The following is a 14,017-nucleotide window of genomic DNA, read 5'->3' as shown; positions in this document are numbered from 1 at the left end:
TTGCGGTCATTTATCACAGGGGTCCCCAACCTTTTTTGCACCACGGGACGGTTTAATTCGGGCATTATTTTTAGGGAACAGCTTTACACTTGTGCCAGATAAATACAGCAAAAATACAACTCTCTATAGCACTGAATGAGTTTGAGCTCTGGGCTTGTTTCTTTGCAATGAGATCCCAAGCAGGTTACCATCAACCTGCTGGGGACTGCTGATGGAAATCAGCCTTTGGATACTATTTTTCACATTTATATTTGATATGTTCATTAATGTGCATTGTATCATGTCACCAAGTTATAACGAATGGCAACTTCCTATGAGTAGTTTTACTATACATGTATAAACAATCTTATTTCTGTATATAGTGGGACAGGCGTAAGTTAGTCGGAGAAAATGCTGTCGTTTATAAATTATTTAATGTTTCTGCGTCCCCAGACTGGTGGTTGGGGACCATTGATTTATCACACTGATTAAAACCTTAATGTCGATTCTATGTCGATTAATCGTGCAGCCTTACCATTATACTGATAAAGCATATTCCCTGGGGTCACACGCGACCCCCCGCCCCGCTCCCAGCATCCCGTCCCCCCCACAATTTGAGAAGAACTTCTAACTTCGCAAGCTAGAGCTCTTGAATGTAAACAAAGGTAGGCGGCTCGATACAAATATAGGCACTAACAATACTTAGTATATGGTCAATGCAATGCTGGTTAGATCGATATTTTTCATCATCAGAAAATCCTTTGTCATTTTTGTTGTTGTTAACTAAGTAAATAAGTTCTGGACAGGGGATGGCTATACAGGCAAAAACTAAGGATTTGAATCAGAGCCGATAGTGGTAAAAAAAAATTTAATAGATATTGTTACACCGCCATTCTGTGTTTTTGTCTGATTAGAATTGTGATCAAAAATGTAATTATTCAATGATCTTCAACATATTAAGTACTGGTATGGGCAAAACAGGTCTGTAACTGCCTGGTATTGGATTAATATCCAAATTTCTAGTATTACCCAAAACTAATGTGTTCTCCACATTTTAACAGAATTTTAGATAGAACCATGTTTCAAAAGAAAGTAACCTGCTATTAACGGTAAATTAGCAACTCGATAATAGTTTCGACAAATTAATATAACTGGAAAAGATGCAATATGTGTCCGCATACATCAGCAGCTAAATTTGGAGCATTGTTTTAAATGGTTGCATTGTATTATCATTTGCATACCAAATAATATATTGTGATGTATATTTTTATCGCAGGACGCTGCAATATATATCACGATATAGATTTTAGACCATCCCAACTTTGAAGATACATTTGATTTTATACCTCCTGAAATTAACATCCTGACGAGCCTCAATTCATGCAAATTTGCTTCTGGGCATGCAATGAAGATCAAGGAGAATAGATCATCAGTGTCTTTATACATGGGGTCTCCTAGAACTGCACATGCATGTGTCCCTGCACACGCAGTGGCAAAGTGAATAATTTATCAGCCGCAAAAGCCCCCGTCTGTCCTGATTTTTTTTCAACGACACTACTTTATCTTCTCCCTTCACCTCCTCTCTGTGCTGATTAAGGAGGGGGTAACCCTTGTTTTCTGTTGCTATGCGAATAGTAGAACCTTTGGTCCCCCTGAACATTAATATGTGCCAGTGCATTGGCATGCTCACAATGAGCTACAGAATAACTGAAGTTCTTTATGGTTGATCTGTGGGTGAAAATGGTGAGAAGATGGAAAACTCTAGAGCTTACTCTCTCCTTAGGGTTTGACTAGTGCTAAGGCAGCTGAGAATCTGGCTCGAGATGGGCCCAACGCCCTCACTCCTCCCCCGACCACCCCGGAGTGGGTCAAGTTTTGCAAACAGGTAACCCCTGTCTCCAAACTATCGTATGCTTTGTGATATTTTAGTCTGAGAAATGCATGCGAGCTCTGAGGCTGCCTTTGCTTCATGCAGATGTTTGGAGGTTTCTCCATGCTCCTGTGGACTGGGGCTATCCTCTGTTTCTTGGCCTACGGTATCCAGGCAGCCATGGAGGATGAACCCGCCAATGATAACGTATGAACTGCTCTACAAAAGGCGAAATGAAGCAGTGAGCTGGTTATTAAAAAGGTGATGAAGGTCTAAATGTTGTTTATTTGCAGTTGTACTTGGGTGTTGTGCTTTCTGCTGTTGTCATCATCACTGGTTGCTTCTCCTACTACCAAGAGGCCAAAAGTTCCAAGATCATGGACTCTTTTAAAAACCTAGTCCCACAGGTACCCAATTATTTTCTTTTACAGCACCTTTTTAAATGGGAACCACGCTTATTTTTAATTTTGCCTATCATCCACAACACATGTTTAAATAGTGAAAACTACTAGGAAAAGGGGACTTGCAATTAAAGTAATATATATATATGATTTATTACATCCATAAAGCCCTATAAAACTGTCCAACACAGTTTTATATACAGGTACTCGCTGTAAGTGTGTATATAATGTAGTAACGGGCACATTCATGATAACATGTAATACTTACAGTATTTTAGTAATTTTAAGCATTACCATAAATTATTTCCTGGGTACATTGATTTCATAGAGCGCACAGCATTGGTATTGTTTGTTGCTACGCGCACTGTGAAAGCAATGTCAACAAAAATATAGAAAGCACTTTCTGGTTTTGCTAATATTAATTGCAGACTTTGTGAGAGCCTCGGAGCATTATCGTGTCGCACTATTGCTAAATGTTTAAAATAAGAACGTAAAATGGTGACTTAGAATGTTAACTGGGATGCCGACTGATGGGATGTTTGTATCTTTCAGCACAGGACTTGTGCTCTACATGAGCTGGTAAAATCTGAATAATCCTCTCTCCTCAGATAAAACAAAAATCATTCCTAGCATTGTTGAGATGGTTGAGAGCCATATAGTTTTAAGTTGGTAGCATGTGGATTTACAAACTTCCTGTCATTCTACTCCAGGTAAAAGTCATGATTTATAAACTAGCATTAACTTTTCCTAACTCAAAGGCAATAGAAAATAAGCAGTTTAAGCTATTTTTTATTTTATTTTATGACGGATCGGAACTAACATTATTGGCACCTCGAGCTGGTAGCCAGCTACTTGCTCGTGGTTGGAGAAGCAGTGAAAGCAATGATTTATGATGCCAGAAAAGAAGCTCCTCTGTTTTGGCTTTTACAATCACAGTGTTGCTATAGCTTGGTTAATATGAAGGACATGGCATGTAAAAGGAGTGTTGTCGGCCATTGCTGGGTGTTTTTTAAGAGCACTTTATAGACAAAGTAGATTGATTCCATTACTTGCGTTGTTTGCTGCCTCATACCAGGAGTAGTCTTTATTATTTGGTAGGCACATAAAAGAGAAAGACATGTGTTCTTGTCTCACATAAACATTGTGGATTATGGGCAAAATACGAAAAAGTACAATTCCCCTTTAATGTTTCATAATTTACAGATAAAGACGATTCTTAAGTGTCTGTGTCAATCGTGCCCGTCTCATAGCAAGCACTGGTTGTCCGTGATGGTGAAAAGATGAGCATCAATGCCGAGGTGGTAGTGGTTGGAGATTTAGTGGAGGTTAAAGGTGGAGACAGGATCCCTGCTGATCTAAGGATTATTTCTGCTCATGGCTGCAAGGTAAAAAAAATTTTTAAAAATATATTTTTTTCTGTTGTGTTTGTGCTATAATTCACAATGTGATTATTCCTAGGTGGACAACTCCTCCCTGACGGGTGAATCAGAGCCTCAGACCCGAACTCCAGATTTCTCCAATGAGAACCCTCTGGAGACCAGGAACATCGCCTTCTTTTCCACCAATTGTGTAGAAGGTAGCAACCAAGCTTCTGTCGAGCAAACAGAAATTAAGTGTGTTCAAAGAAGAGCAATACACCAATGAAAATGTGAATTTTTTTTTACCTTCCCAAAAGGAACTGCCCGAGGTATCGTGATCAGCACCGGTGATCGAACAGTCATGGGTCGTATTGCCACGCTTGCCTCTGGACTTGAAGTTGGGCGCACCCCCATTTCCATCGAGATTGAGCACTTCATCCATATCATCACTGGTGTTGCTGTCTTCCTGGGCGTGTCTTTCTTTGTCCTCTCTCTCATCCTTGGGTATTCCTGGTTGGAGGCTGTCATCTTTCTCATTGGCATCATTGTAGCCAACGTGCCAGAGGGTCTCCTGGCTACCGTTACTGTGAGTTCTTGCATTACATTTATAAACCTTCTCCGGCCTCCAGGTCTCTGACCAGGTCTCTCTTCTCCAGGTATGCCTGACACTGACTGCCAAGCGTATGGCCAAGAAGAACTGCTTGGTAAAAAACCTGGAAGCTGTGGAGACCCTGGGGTCCACCTCTACCATCTGCTCGGACAAGACCGGCACCTTGACCCAGAATAGGATGACAGTGGCTCACATGTGGTTTGACAACCAGATCCATGAGGCTGACACCACTGAGAACCAGAGCGGGACCTCATTCGACCGAAGCTCCGCCACCTGGGCTGCTCTTGCCAGAATTGCTGGCCTCTGTAACCGTGCTGTTTTCCTGGCAGAGCAGAGTGGTCTTCCAATCCTGAAGGTAGGATTGTTGTTTTCATATTCTTTCCGCTTTGAAATTGACAACAAAGCCATATTCCGCAGGGACATAATTAACTTGTGGAACAAAAATCCCGAATGTTATTTTCCAATAATAGAAAGAGTGGTGTTGGATGTTCATTCCAATGTTTGTTGGCATCACTTCTGTTTTATAACAGCAAATATAAACAGTACCACTAATAACCTTTGTGCTTTTTATCCTCTCTCTAATTTTCATGAAAAATAGTTGGATATTTCCTTCCTTACATTTCAAACACCACTCTTTATTTTTCCCATCTGCAAGGCTTGCACTTTGTCTTAATGGCAGGTGGTTAATGTTTTCTTCTCCAGAGAGATGTGGCTGGTGATGCATCCGAGTCCGCCCTCCTCAAATGTATTGAGCTGTGCTGTGGATCAGTCCAAGAAATTAGGGAGAAAAATACCAAAATATCAGAAATCCCTTTCAACTCCACCAACAAGTACCAGGTAGATGGAGAGGCCAGTTTAGAATGAGAAAGTGTCCGAATGCTCCAACTAATGCTCCAACTGTTCCCAGCTGTCTATACATAAAAATTCCGCGGCTGAAAGCGAGTCCAACCATCTGCTGGTCATGAAAGGTGCCCCAGAAAGGATATTAGACCGCTGCTCCTCCATCATGATGCACGGTAAAGAACAGCCTTTGGATGATGAGATGAAAGACGCCTTCCAGAACGCCTACCTGGAACTGGGAGGTTTGGGCGAGAGAGTTCTGGGTAAGGACAAGTGGAATAGTGAAACTCATTATTCATGCAGCAAAAAGACTGATGAGCTATTTTTTTTTAGGTTTCTGCCATTTCAACCTGCCGGATGACCAGTTCCCAGAGGGCTTTGCTTTTGACACTGAGGAGGTGAACTTCCCTACGGAGAACCTGTGCTTCATCGGCCTCATGTCCATGATCGACCCTCCTCGAGCCGCCGTACCCGATGCTGTCGGCAAATGCAGGAGCGCTGGAATCAAGGTATGCTTTTGGTACTCCACTATTTTGGTCAATACAGCTTTGCAGTTTTACAAGATTTGACACTTCTTTTTTGTAGGTGATCATGGTAACCGGTGATCATCCAATCACAGCCAAGGCCATCGCTAAGGGTGTGGGTATAATTTCTGAAGGCAACGAGACCGTTGAGGACATCGCTGCACGCCTCAACATCCCAATTAATGAGGTCAACCCCAGGTACTGGTTGAAGGAAACCCAGATACATACCATCTTTATGTCTCATCCAGAGTACATCAACCCCCACGTAATTAAAATATCATATATAATTCCACACATACTATCTTTTAGTGCATGCAGAACTTTGAATAGGTGAATAGGTGACCTAAAGTTTGCTATAGGGACGCGAAGGCCTGTGTTGTCCACGGTGGGGACCTGAAGGATCTGAGCCCTGAGCAGCTTGACGACATCCTCAAGTACCACACTGAGATTGTCTTTGCCAGAACCTCACCACAGCAGAAACTGATCATTGTGGAGGGCTGCCAGCGACAGGTGCAAAATTCAGTAGTCTCTGTGCGACATTAACACCCAAGAACCTGTCGCGCAAAATCTCTATTGGTCTTTGCTCCTTCCTCACCCTGCAGGGAGCCATTGTTGCCGTGACTGGTGATGGCGTCAATGACTCTCCAGCTCTGAAGAAGGCCGATATCGGCGTTGCCATGGGGATTGCTGGATCTGATGTCTCCAAGCAAGCGGCTGACATGATCCTGCTGGATGACAACTTTGCTTCCATTGTGACAGGAGTGGAAGAAGGTGACTTGTCGCCCCCAAGCTGACTAAGCTATACATATATTTATTTATTCATGAACATTTGCCTTCTAATGAACAGGTCGTTTGATCTTTGACAACTTGAAGAAGTCTATCGCTTACACTCTGACCAGTAACATCCCTGAGATCACCCCATTCCTCCTTTTCATCTGTGCCAGCATCCCCCTGCCTCTGGGAACTGTCACCATCCTCTGTATCGACCTGGGAACTGACATGGTGGGTGTCTTCTTGAGTTGCTGTTGTATGTTTGAGTTGTGCATAGCTAAAGTGTGTAATTTGTGGCCAAGGTTCCTGCTATTTCATTGGCTTACGAAGCAGCCGAGAGCGACATTATGAAGAGGCAGCCCAGAAACCCCAAAACAGACAAACTGGTGAACGAGAGGCTCATCAGCATCGCTTATGGACAGATTGGTAACGTTTATAATCCTTACTAATAATTCTGTATATTTTGCGAGATTCTTCTGGCGTCTAGTTATCAATGTCCTAGATAACTAAAAGAGCGGCACACACCAGAAATAGGCCAGTGCTGATAGAGAGCTGTGTGTTTGGAGATGATCACCACTTTGGTCACGAAGGCAGAAATAGTTTGGAGTCAAGCTGTACCTTTTTTTTTTTTATAAATAAAATACAGTCAGGCAACAGGCTTATACTGAACATTAGCTGTATTATTCCTTAATTTTTTTAACATAATTTAATACAGCGTAACCTCCATTTACTAACTTAATTGGTTCTCGAACATGGTTTGTAAATAGAGTGCATAAATGAAAGCAAATTTCTTCTTAAGTTGGCTTCATCTGGCCGGGATCTTCAGCTCTCACTGGATCGGTTCGCAGCCGAGTGTGAAGCGGCCGGAATGAGAATCAGCACCTCCAAATCCGAGTCCATGGTTCTCTCCCGGAAAAGGGTGGAGTGCCATCTCCGGGTTGGGGAGGAGACCCTGCCCCAATTGGAGGAGTTCAAGTACCTAGGAGTCTTGTTCACGAGTGGGGGAAGAGTGGATCGTGAGATCGACAGGCGGATCGGTGCAGCGTCTTCAGTAATGCGGACGTTGTACCGATCTGTTGTGGTGAAGAAGGAGCTGGGCCGGAAGGCAAAGCTCTCAATTTACCGGTCGATCTACGTTCCCATCCTCACCTATGGTTATGAGCTTTGGGTCATGACCGAAAGGATAAGATCACGGGTACAAGCGGCCGAAATGAGTTTCCTCCGCCGTGTGGCGGGGCTCTCCCTTAGAGATAGGGTGAGAAGCTCTGCCATCCGGGAGGAACTCAAAGTAAAGCCGCTGCTCCTTCACATCGAGAGGAGCCAGATGAGGTGGTTCGGGCATCTGGTCAGGATGCCACCCGAACGCCTCCCGAGGGAGGTGTTTAGGGCACGTCCAACCGGTAGGAGGCCACGGGGAAAACCCAGGACACGTTGGGAAGACTATGTCTCCCGGCTGGCCTGGGAATGCCTCGGGATCCCCCGGAAGAGCTAGACGAAGTGGCTGGGGAGAGGGAAGTCTGGGCTTCCCTGCTTAGGCTGCTGCCCCCGCGACCCGACCTCGGATAAGCGGAAGAAGATGGATGGATGGATGGATGGATGAAAGCAAATTTCTTCTTAAGAAACCATGTAAACGTGAAGAATGGGTTCCAGCCAATGTTTCCTCTAATTTTTCATGTGTGTAAGCCAACGCAAAAACTCCCTGAGCATTCAGTGGAGCACGTGTGAGCATGACGGAATAAATAAAGTACTATCTAATCTAATCTAATCACCAGACATGCACACTGTGGCCACACAAGCAGCACACCTGTCCCAAACATGACTAAATAACAAGTTACATTTTTTAATATTATAAACAAAGGACAGCAGTAATTTCCATTACATTACTTTCTAATACAAGTGTTTTGGCCCACTTACAATGACAATAACAAAAAATGTTGTTTTTCATGAGCTGTGTACTAGTGTTGTACTTCTGGGTGGGGGTCCTGCTTTGGAATTAATTTGTACCCCTTTCAGATATCGCATTTAGTTCCCATTAAGACATTCACATGTTGCACAATGAGACGTAAGCTTGTAATCATGTGTACATTAATTTATGTTTGTAAAATATATATTTGTATTAGTATTTCTTTAATATAATAACAGCATTTCATGATTAATATTTGTAAATTGAGATTCTTAATAAGTGACATTAGAAAAAGCCCATTTTGTTGGTAAATCATAATGTAACGACCTAGCATTACACAATATGTGTGGTGTTGGAGTTCTCTTTTTGTGTGGCTGCAAATGCATCACTAGCTAAGTGCCATATGTGCATGTGTTGGCGCAAGTGAGAAAGAGCGAGCGGCTGCTGTTGTTATGACGGATGACAAATTTGATTTGGGTCGGGTTTGGATAGCAGAAAAAGACCAGTTTTGCTAGATGGAAATGTTTTACCAATGTCTTTAGTAATATGTTTATGGCCGACAGTTGAGAGTTTTGTTCAATAAAGGGATCAATGGATGTCATGTCCTCCTTAAAGCGTCTCAACAGACGTTATAATAATTGGACAGTGATGACTAAAACTGTTTTCTCTGTTGTGGCCGCTTGTCAGTTACTTTGAAAACTGTTATGCGCTTATTTTTTTATTTGATTTTGTGCGTGGCAGAGATTTTCCGTGTGCAGAGAACGCGTGAGCAATGCGCAAGTGCACACCTTAGAGCAGGGGTGCCCACACTTTTTCTGCAGGCGAGCTACTTTTCAATTGACCAACTCGAGTGGATCTACCTCATTTATATATATCATTTATATTTATTTATTTATGAAAGAGACATTTTTGTAAACAAGTTAAATGTGTTTAATGATAATACAAGCATGTGTAACACATATAGATGTCTTTCTTTCACGAAGACAAGAATATAAGTTGGTGTATTACCTGATTCTGATGACTTGCATTGATTGGAATCAGACAGTAATGATGATAACGCCCACATTTTCAAATGGAGGAGAAAAAAAGTTGTCCTTTCTGTACAATACCACATGAAAGTGGTTGGTTTTTGGCATCTAATTCATCCAGCTTCCATACACTTTACAAGAAAAACATTGGCGGCAAATTCCGTAGCTTGCTTGATTGACATTCACGGCACCCGAGGGTCTTGTGAGATGACGCTGGCTGCTGCCAGTTCATTATTATGAAAAAATGACAGAGAGGAAGGCGAGAAACACTTTTTATTTCAACAGACTTTCGCGCCGTCCCTTCCGTCAAAACTCTAAAGGCCGTCTGCACATTTCCTATCTTCACAATAAAAGCCCTGCTTCATGCTGCCTGCGCTAACAAAATAAGAGTCTCGGAAAGCTGGCGTGCACAATTGATGTGCACGCCAGCTTTCTGAGGGATCGCTTGTGCACGCCAGCTTTCCGAGACTCTGTATGTCATTTAAGTGACGTCTTGGTGAAGATTGATGATCACTAATTTTTAGGTCTATTTTTTTTAAAAGCCTGGCTCGAGATCGACTCACACACCCCCCGCGGTCGACTGGTAGCTCGCGATCGACGTAATGGGCACCCCTGCCTTAGAGGGAATGTTGGTTCCAGCGTCGACAAAAGTCCATATTTTAGTGAAAGTTGAACACTTTTGAACACAATGTAAAGTGTTAAACAGTACTGTTGGGGTCGCCAACCCGTCGTTCGCGATTGAGAGTCGATCTTTGGGACCCTACCGGCCAATCGCAAAAGTATTAAAAAAAAAATGTTTTAATATGACATCAGCAATACCCCACGAGAGTGACAAACAGACCCACCAACAGTTAGCTTCTACAGTTGTTGTTCCCAAAGTGCAGCACAGGGGCCTGTCACTTGTTTGTCATTGGCCATATGGGCACGTTACAAAAAACACCAATAAAAATTGTGAAAACAGCAAAAAACACAATGAGAAAAAGGTATATCCATCCATCCATTTTCTACCGCTTGCCTATCTCAGCTGCATTCGGGCGGAAGGTGGATTACACCCTGGACAAGTCGCTACCTCATCACAGGGCCTATATATATATATATATATATATATATATATATATATATATATATATATATATATATATATATATATATATATTTATTTATATATATTTATATTTATATAAACATGGGTAGCGGGGGTAGATTTTTTTTTTATTTTTTTTTTTTAGACTGAGCCCTGGGATCTTGGGCTCAAAAAGGTTTGCGACCACTGCCGTATTAAATATCAAACAAACATAATGGGAATGATGGATACATTTTTTTATTTATTTAAAAAAATCAAAAAGCAACTACCGGTATAGCTCCGTTGGTAGAGTGGGCGTGCCAGCAACTTGGGGGTTGCAGGTTCGATTCCCACTTCCACCATCCTAGTCACTGCCGTTGTGTCCTTGGGCAAGACACTTTACCCACCTGCTCCCAGTGCCACCCACACTGGTTTAAATGTAACTTAGATATTGGGTTTCACTATGTAAAGCGCTTTGAGTCACTAGAGAAAAGCGCTATATAAATATAATTCACTTCAATTCACTACCTTAACTGTCCCCCGCTTGACATAACAAATGAGCAGAAGCCTCTCATTCATAAGAAGTGCCTATTTTTTTTAACTAACACAACTACTAAGCAAGTTATACAATCTCTTGTTTTGTCACATCTTGACTACTACCCAGCAATCTGGTCTAATGCATCCAAACAAGAACTAAATAACATCCAGCTTACCCAAAACAGAGCTGTTAGACCAGATCGCCATTGCCGATTTCGGACCGGCATTGAGATGATGCATAATGAACTGTCATGGATGAGAGTTGGTGGAAGACTAAAGCTTGTAATGGTAAATGGTAAATGGGTTGTACTTGTATAGCGCTTTTCTACCCCTCTTTTTAAGGAGCCAAAGCGCTTTGATTCTATTTTTTAAAAACATCTATACATACTATAAACCTGCTTATCTGAATTCTTAGCTGTTGTTTGCTCGTGACAGTCACAACTATGGTACCAAACTGATGTTTTGAAAAAGACTTATGTATAACAAAATCACTTACTGAAATCGACTTCCACAATATCTGGTATCAATCACCAGCATAGTGGGTTTTAAGAATAGACTGAGAGAATTATTGCAGAAAGATTATTGTAGATTGTACCTAATGTCATGACTGGTTCGTTTATCTTCTTTTGACTTATTTTTCGGCGAAATTCATTCTTGTTTCTGGTTATCGTTTTGATATTGATATTATTTTGATTTTGTTTGTACTTTTTCATATTTTATCCATTATTGTTTGTCTTTGATACACTAATGTGTATATTATAGGCCATTGGTTCCTTTATTTTTGCAACCAAAAAAAAAGTATATATATATATATATATATATATATTTTTTTTATGTTGCTCTTTTTATATTTGGTATGAACATTTTATGTAAACTCGAAGTTTTTTTTTAGTTTGTTTTTGCTATTTTTGTATTACTAAATCTATTATTGATCATGTTATACTGAACTTGTAATCTTTTGTTTTGTGATTGTGTGATGTTTTCTGCCTGGACCCCAGGAAGAATAGTCTCCACTGCGGTGTAGACTAATGGGGATCCTAATAAACTTAACTATACTAAACTAAACAAGTAACAAACGCACACACACGATCGCTAGACATGTGGTGCACAATATATAATCACAAAACTCCTTAACTTCAACAACCAGGTTGCTCCAATGATTAGGAATAAAAAATAACATCCTCTTTACTTCCTCTGTCAATCTTATTTACTTGCTGCAGAAGGAAAGTGGGAAGGTCAGGGGAGGAGGCAGTATTGACAACGCTGTGGATATCTCTTAAATGTTTCAAACCACACTTTGCTTTGTTTGGACTCATATTGAGTAGTAAAAAGGCTAAAAAAATACTTAAAATCAAAAAGTAGCACAATTACTAAGAGCAGCACTTGTGCTGACCGAATAAGCACAGAGATCCCATAATCAATGGGGCAGCTTAGCTCGGTTGGTAGAGTGGCCGTGCCAGCAACTTAAAGGGTTGCAGGTTCGATTCCCGCTTCCGCCATCCTAGTCAATGCTATTGTGTCCTTGGGCAAGACACTTTACCCACCTGCTCCCAGGCCACCCACACTGGTTTAAATGTAACTTAGATATTGGGTTTCACTATGTAAAAGCGCTTTGAGTCACTAGAGAAAAGCGCTATATAAATATAATTCACTTCACTTCATCAATAGATGGACGTACATGGAGGATAGATTCAAACACCGAAGCATGTTTGTATTTGGTCTGTGATTTGTAAATCTATAAGTTCACACAATGAGGAGTGCGTAAAACAAGTGTTTACTGTGATTTGATTAAAAGGCCTTTAAAGGGTCAAAAAAATGTTACTATTATTGTTTAGGGCTGAAGTCGATTGAGATGTTTTAGCTAAGAAAGAGTATATTTTTTGGAATGTTTAATAAATGAAGCACTTGTATGTCCTGTTTGGCCTTGAAGTATTCTGTACCAGTTTTTCACTGGCATTTTTAAATATAACTTGACAAAACCTTCTTAGGAAAAATAATGTATACTAGAGTAACACAACACACAATATAGCCAAAACTACAGAAATAATTGACTAAAAGGACAAACTAGTCTGCCTTTGTCCCTTGAGGGTTAAAACCAAACTGTCCTATTATTCATCTTACAGGATTCTTATAATTCCTTGCACTGGAAGACTGATTAATGTTCCCACTCTAATTTGCCCAAAAGACCACCAGACTAATTGGCTAACATTATCACGTATTGATCTTGCATTCAGTTTCAGGATACGTCGTTTATCAGAAGTTTTCTACATCATTAATTGTCCTTCTGCCAATTGTTGTGATGTGTTTTCTGCCTCCAATGATGTCACCGCTGGCAGGCATGATCCAGGCGCTTGCAGGCTTCTTCACCTACTTTGTGATCCTGGCTGAGAACGGCTTCCTGCCTATGACGCTGCTCGGAATCCGCGTTTCCTGGGACAACAAGTACTGCAACGACCTGGAAGACAGCTATGGGCAGCAGTGGGTCAGTGCAACCAACAGCACATATTGTTTTGTCACGATGGCAGGTCCTTATTTTTCCTGTCCTTATAGACCTATGAGCAGAGGAAGATCGTTGAGTTCACCTGCCACACGGCCTTCTTCGCCAGCATTGTGGTGGTACAGTGGGCCGATCTGATCATCTGCAAGACCAGGAGGAACTCTGTCTTCCAGCAGGGCATGAAGTCCGTAAAATCGAACACTTGAAGCTTGGTCAGTCTTTCTGACTGTATTGATGCTACCATGATGTTTACATCACTCAGGAACAAGATCTTGATCTTTGGTCTGTTTGCGGAGACTGCCCTGGCGGCCTTCCTCTCCTATTGCCCCGGCATGGACGTCGCCCTCAGAATGTATCCTCTCAAGTGAGTAGGGACGCCATAAAGTCATGTGATCGGCACACAGGATCTAATTACGTCGTGTGTACGTACCCGTTTTTCCAGGCCCAACTGGTGGTTCTGCGCCTTCCCGTACTCCCTGCTCATCTTTATCTATGATGAAATCCGCAAGCTGATCATTAGACGCAGCCCAGGAGGTGAGCTCATGAACTTATTATTCCAACAACCTTCTGCCGACTTCACAAGCTCTCGTAAAGTTGAAGTAGGACTGGGCGATATGGCATTTTTCGATATTTTCA

General features: G+C 41.7%; 1 protein-coding gene across 1 annotated transcript in view; it reads left to right on the top strand.

The window, feature by feature from the left end:
* LOC133544570 (sodium/potassium-transporting ATPase subunit alpha-1) overlaps window positions 1–14,017 on the top strand; it is a 52,029-nt gene that overhangs the window by 30,966 nt on the left and 7,046 nt on the right. The window contains exons 4-22 of the mRNA XM_061890051.1: window positions 1,763–1,864; window positions 1,955–2,056; window positions 2,143–2,256; window positions 3,501–3,635; window positions 3,709–3,826; window positions 3,926–4,194; window positions 4,265–4,573; window positions 4,921–5,055; window positions 5,126–5,321; window positions 5,392–5,567; window positions 5,644–5,780; window positions 5,942–6,092; window positions 6,185–6,353; window positions 6,430–6,584; window positions 6,656–6,779; window positions 13,221–13,366; window positions 13,435–13,565; window positions 13,644–13,745; window positions 13,824–13,915. Of these exons, the coding sequence (XP_061746035.1) occupies window positions 1,763–1,864; window positions 1,955–2,056; window positions 2,143–2,256; window positions 3,501–3,635; window positions 3,709–3,826; window positions 3,926–4,194; window positions 4,265–4,573; window positions 4,921–5,055; window positions 5,126–5,321; window positions 5,392–5,567; window positions 5,644–5,780; window positions 5,942–6,092; window positions 6,185–6,353; window positions 6,430–6,584; window positions 6,656–6,779; window positions 13,221–13,366; window positions 13,435–13,565; window positions 13,644–13,745; window positions 13,824–13,915 (2,863 nt within the window). The remainder of the gene's footprint in view (window positions 1–1,762; window positions 1,865–1,954; window positions 2,057–2,142; window positions 2,257–3,500; window positions 3,636–3,708; window positions 3,827–3,925; window positions 4,195–4,264; window positions 4,574–4,920; window positions 5,056–5,125; window positions 5,322–5,391; window positions 5,568–5,643; window positions 5,781–5,941; window positions 6,093–6,184; window positions 6,354–6,429; window positions 6,585–6,655; window positions 6,780–13,220; window positions 13,367–13,434; window positions 13,566–13,643; window positions 13,746–13,823; window positions 13,916–14,017) is intronic.

This window comes from Nerophis ophidion, linkage group LG27 (assembly GCF_033978795.1).
Source record: "Nerophis ophidion isolate RoL-2023_Sa linkage group LG27, RoL_Noph_v1.0, whole genome shotgun sequence".
Taxonomy (NCBI): Eukaryota; Metazoa; Chordata; class Actinopteri; order Syngnathiformes; family Syngnathidae; genus Nerophis; species Nerophis ophidion.
This window is presented reverse-complemented; position numbering and strand designations above follow the sequence as displayed.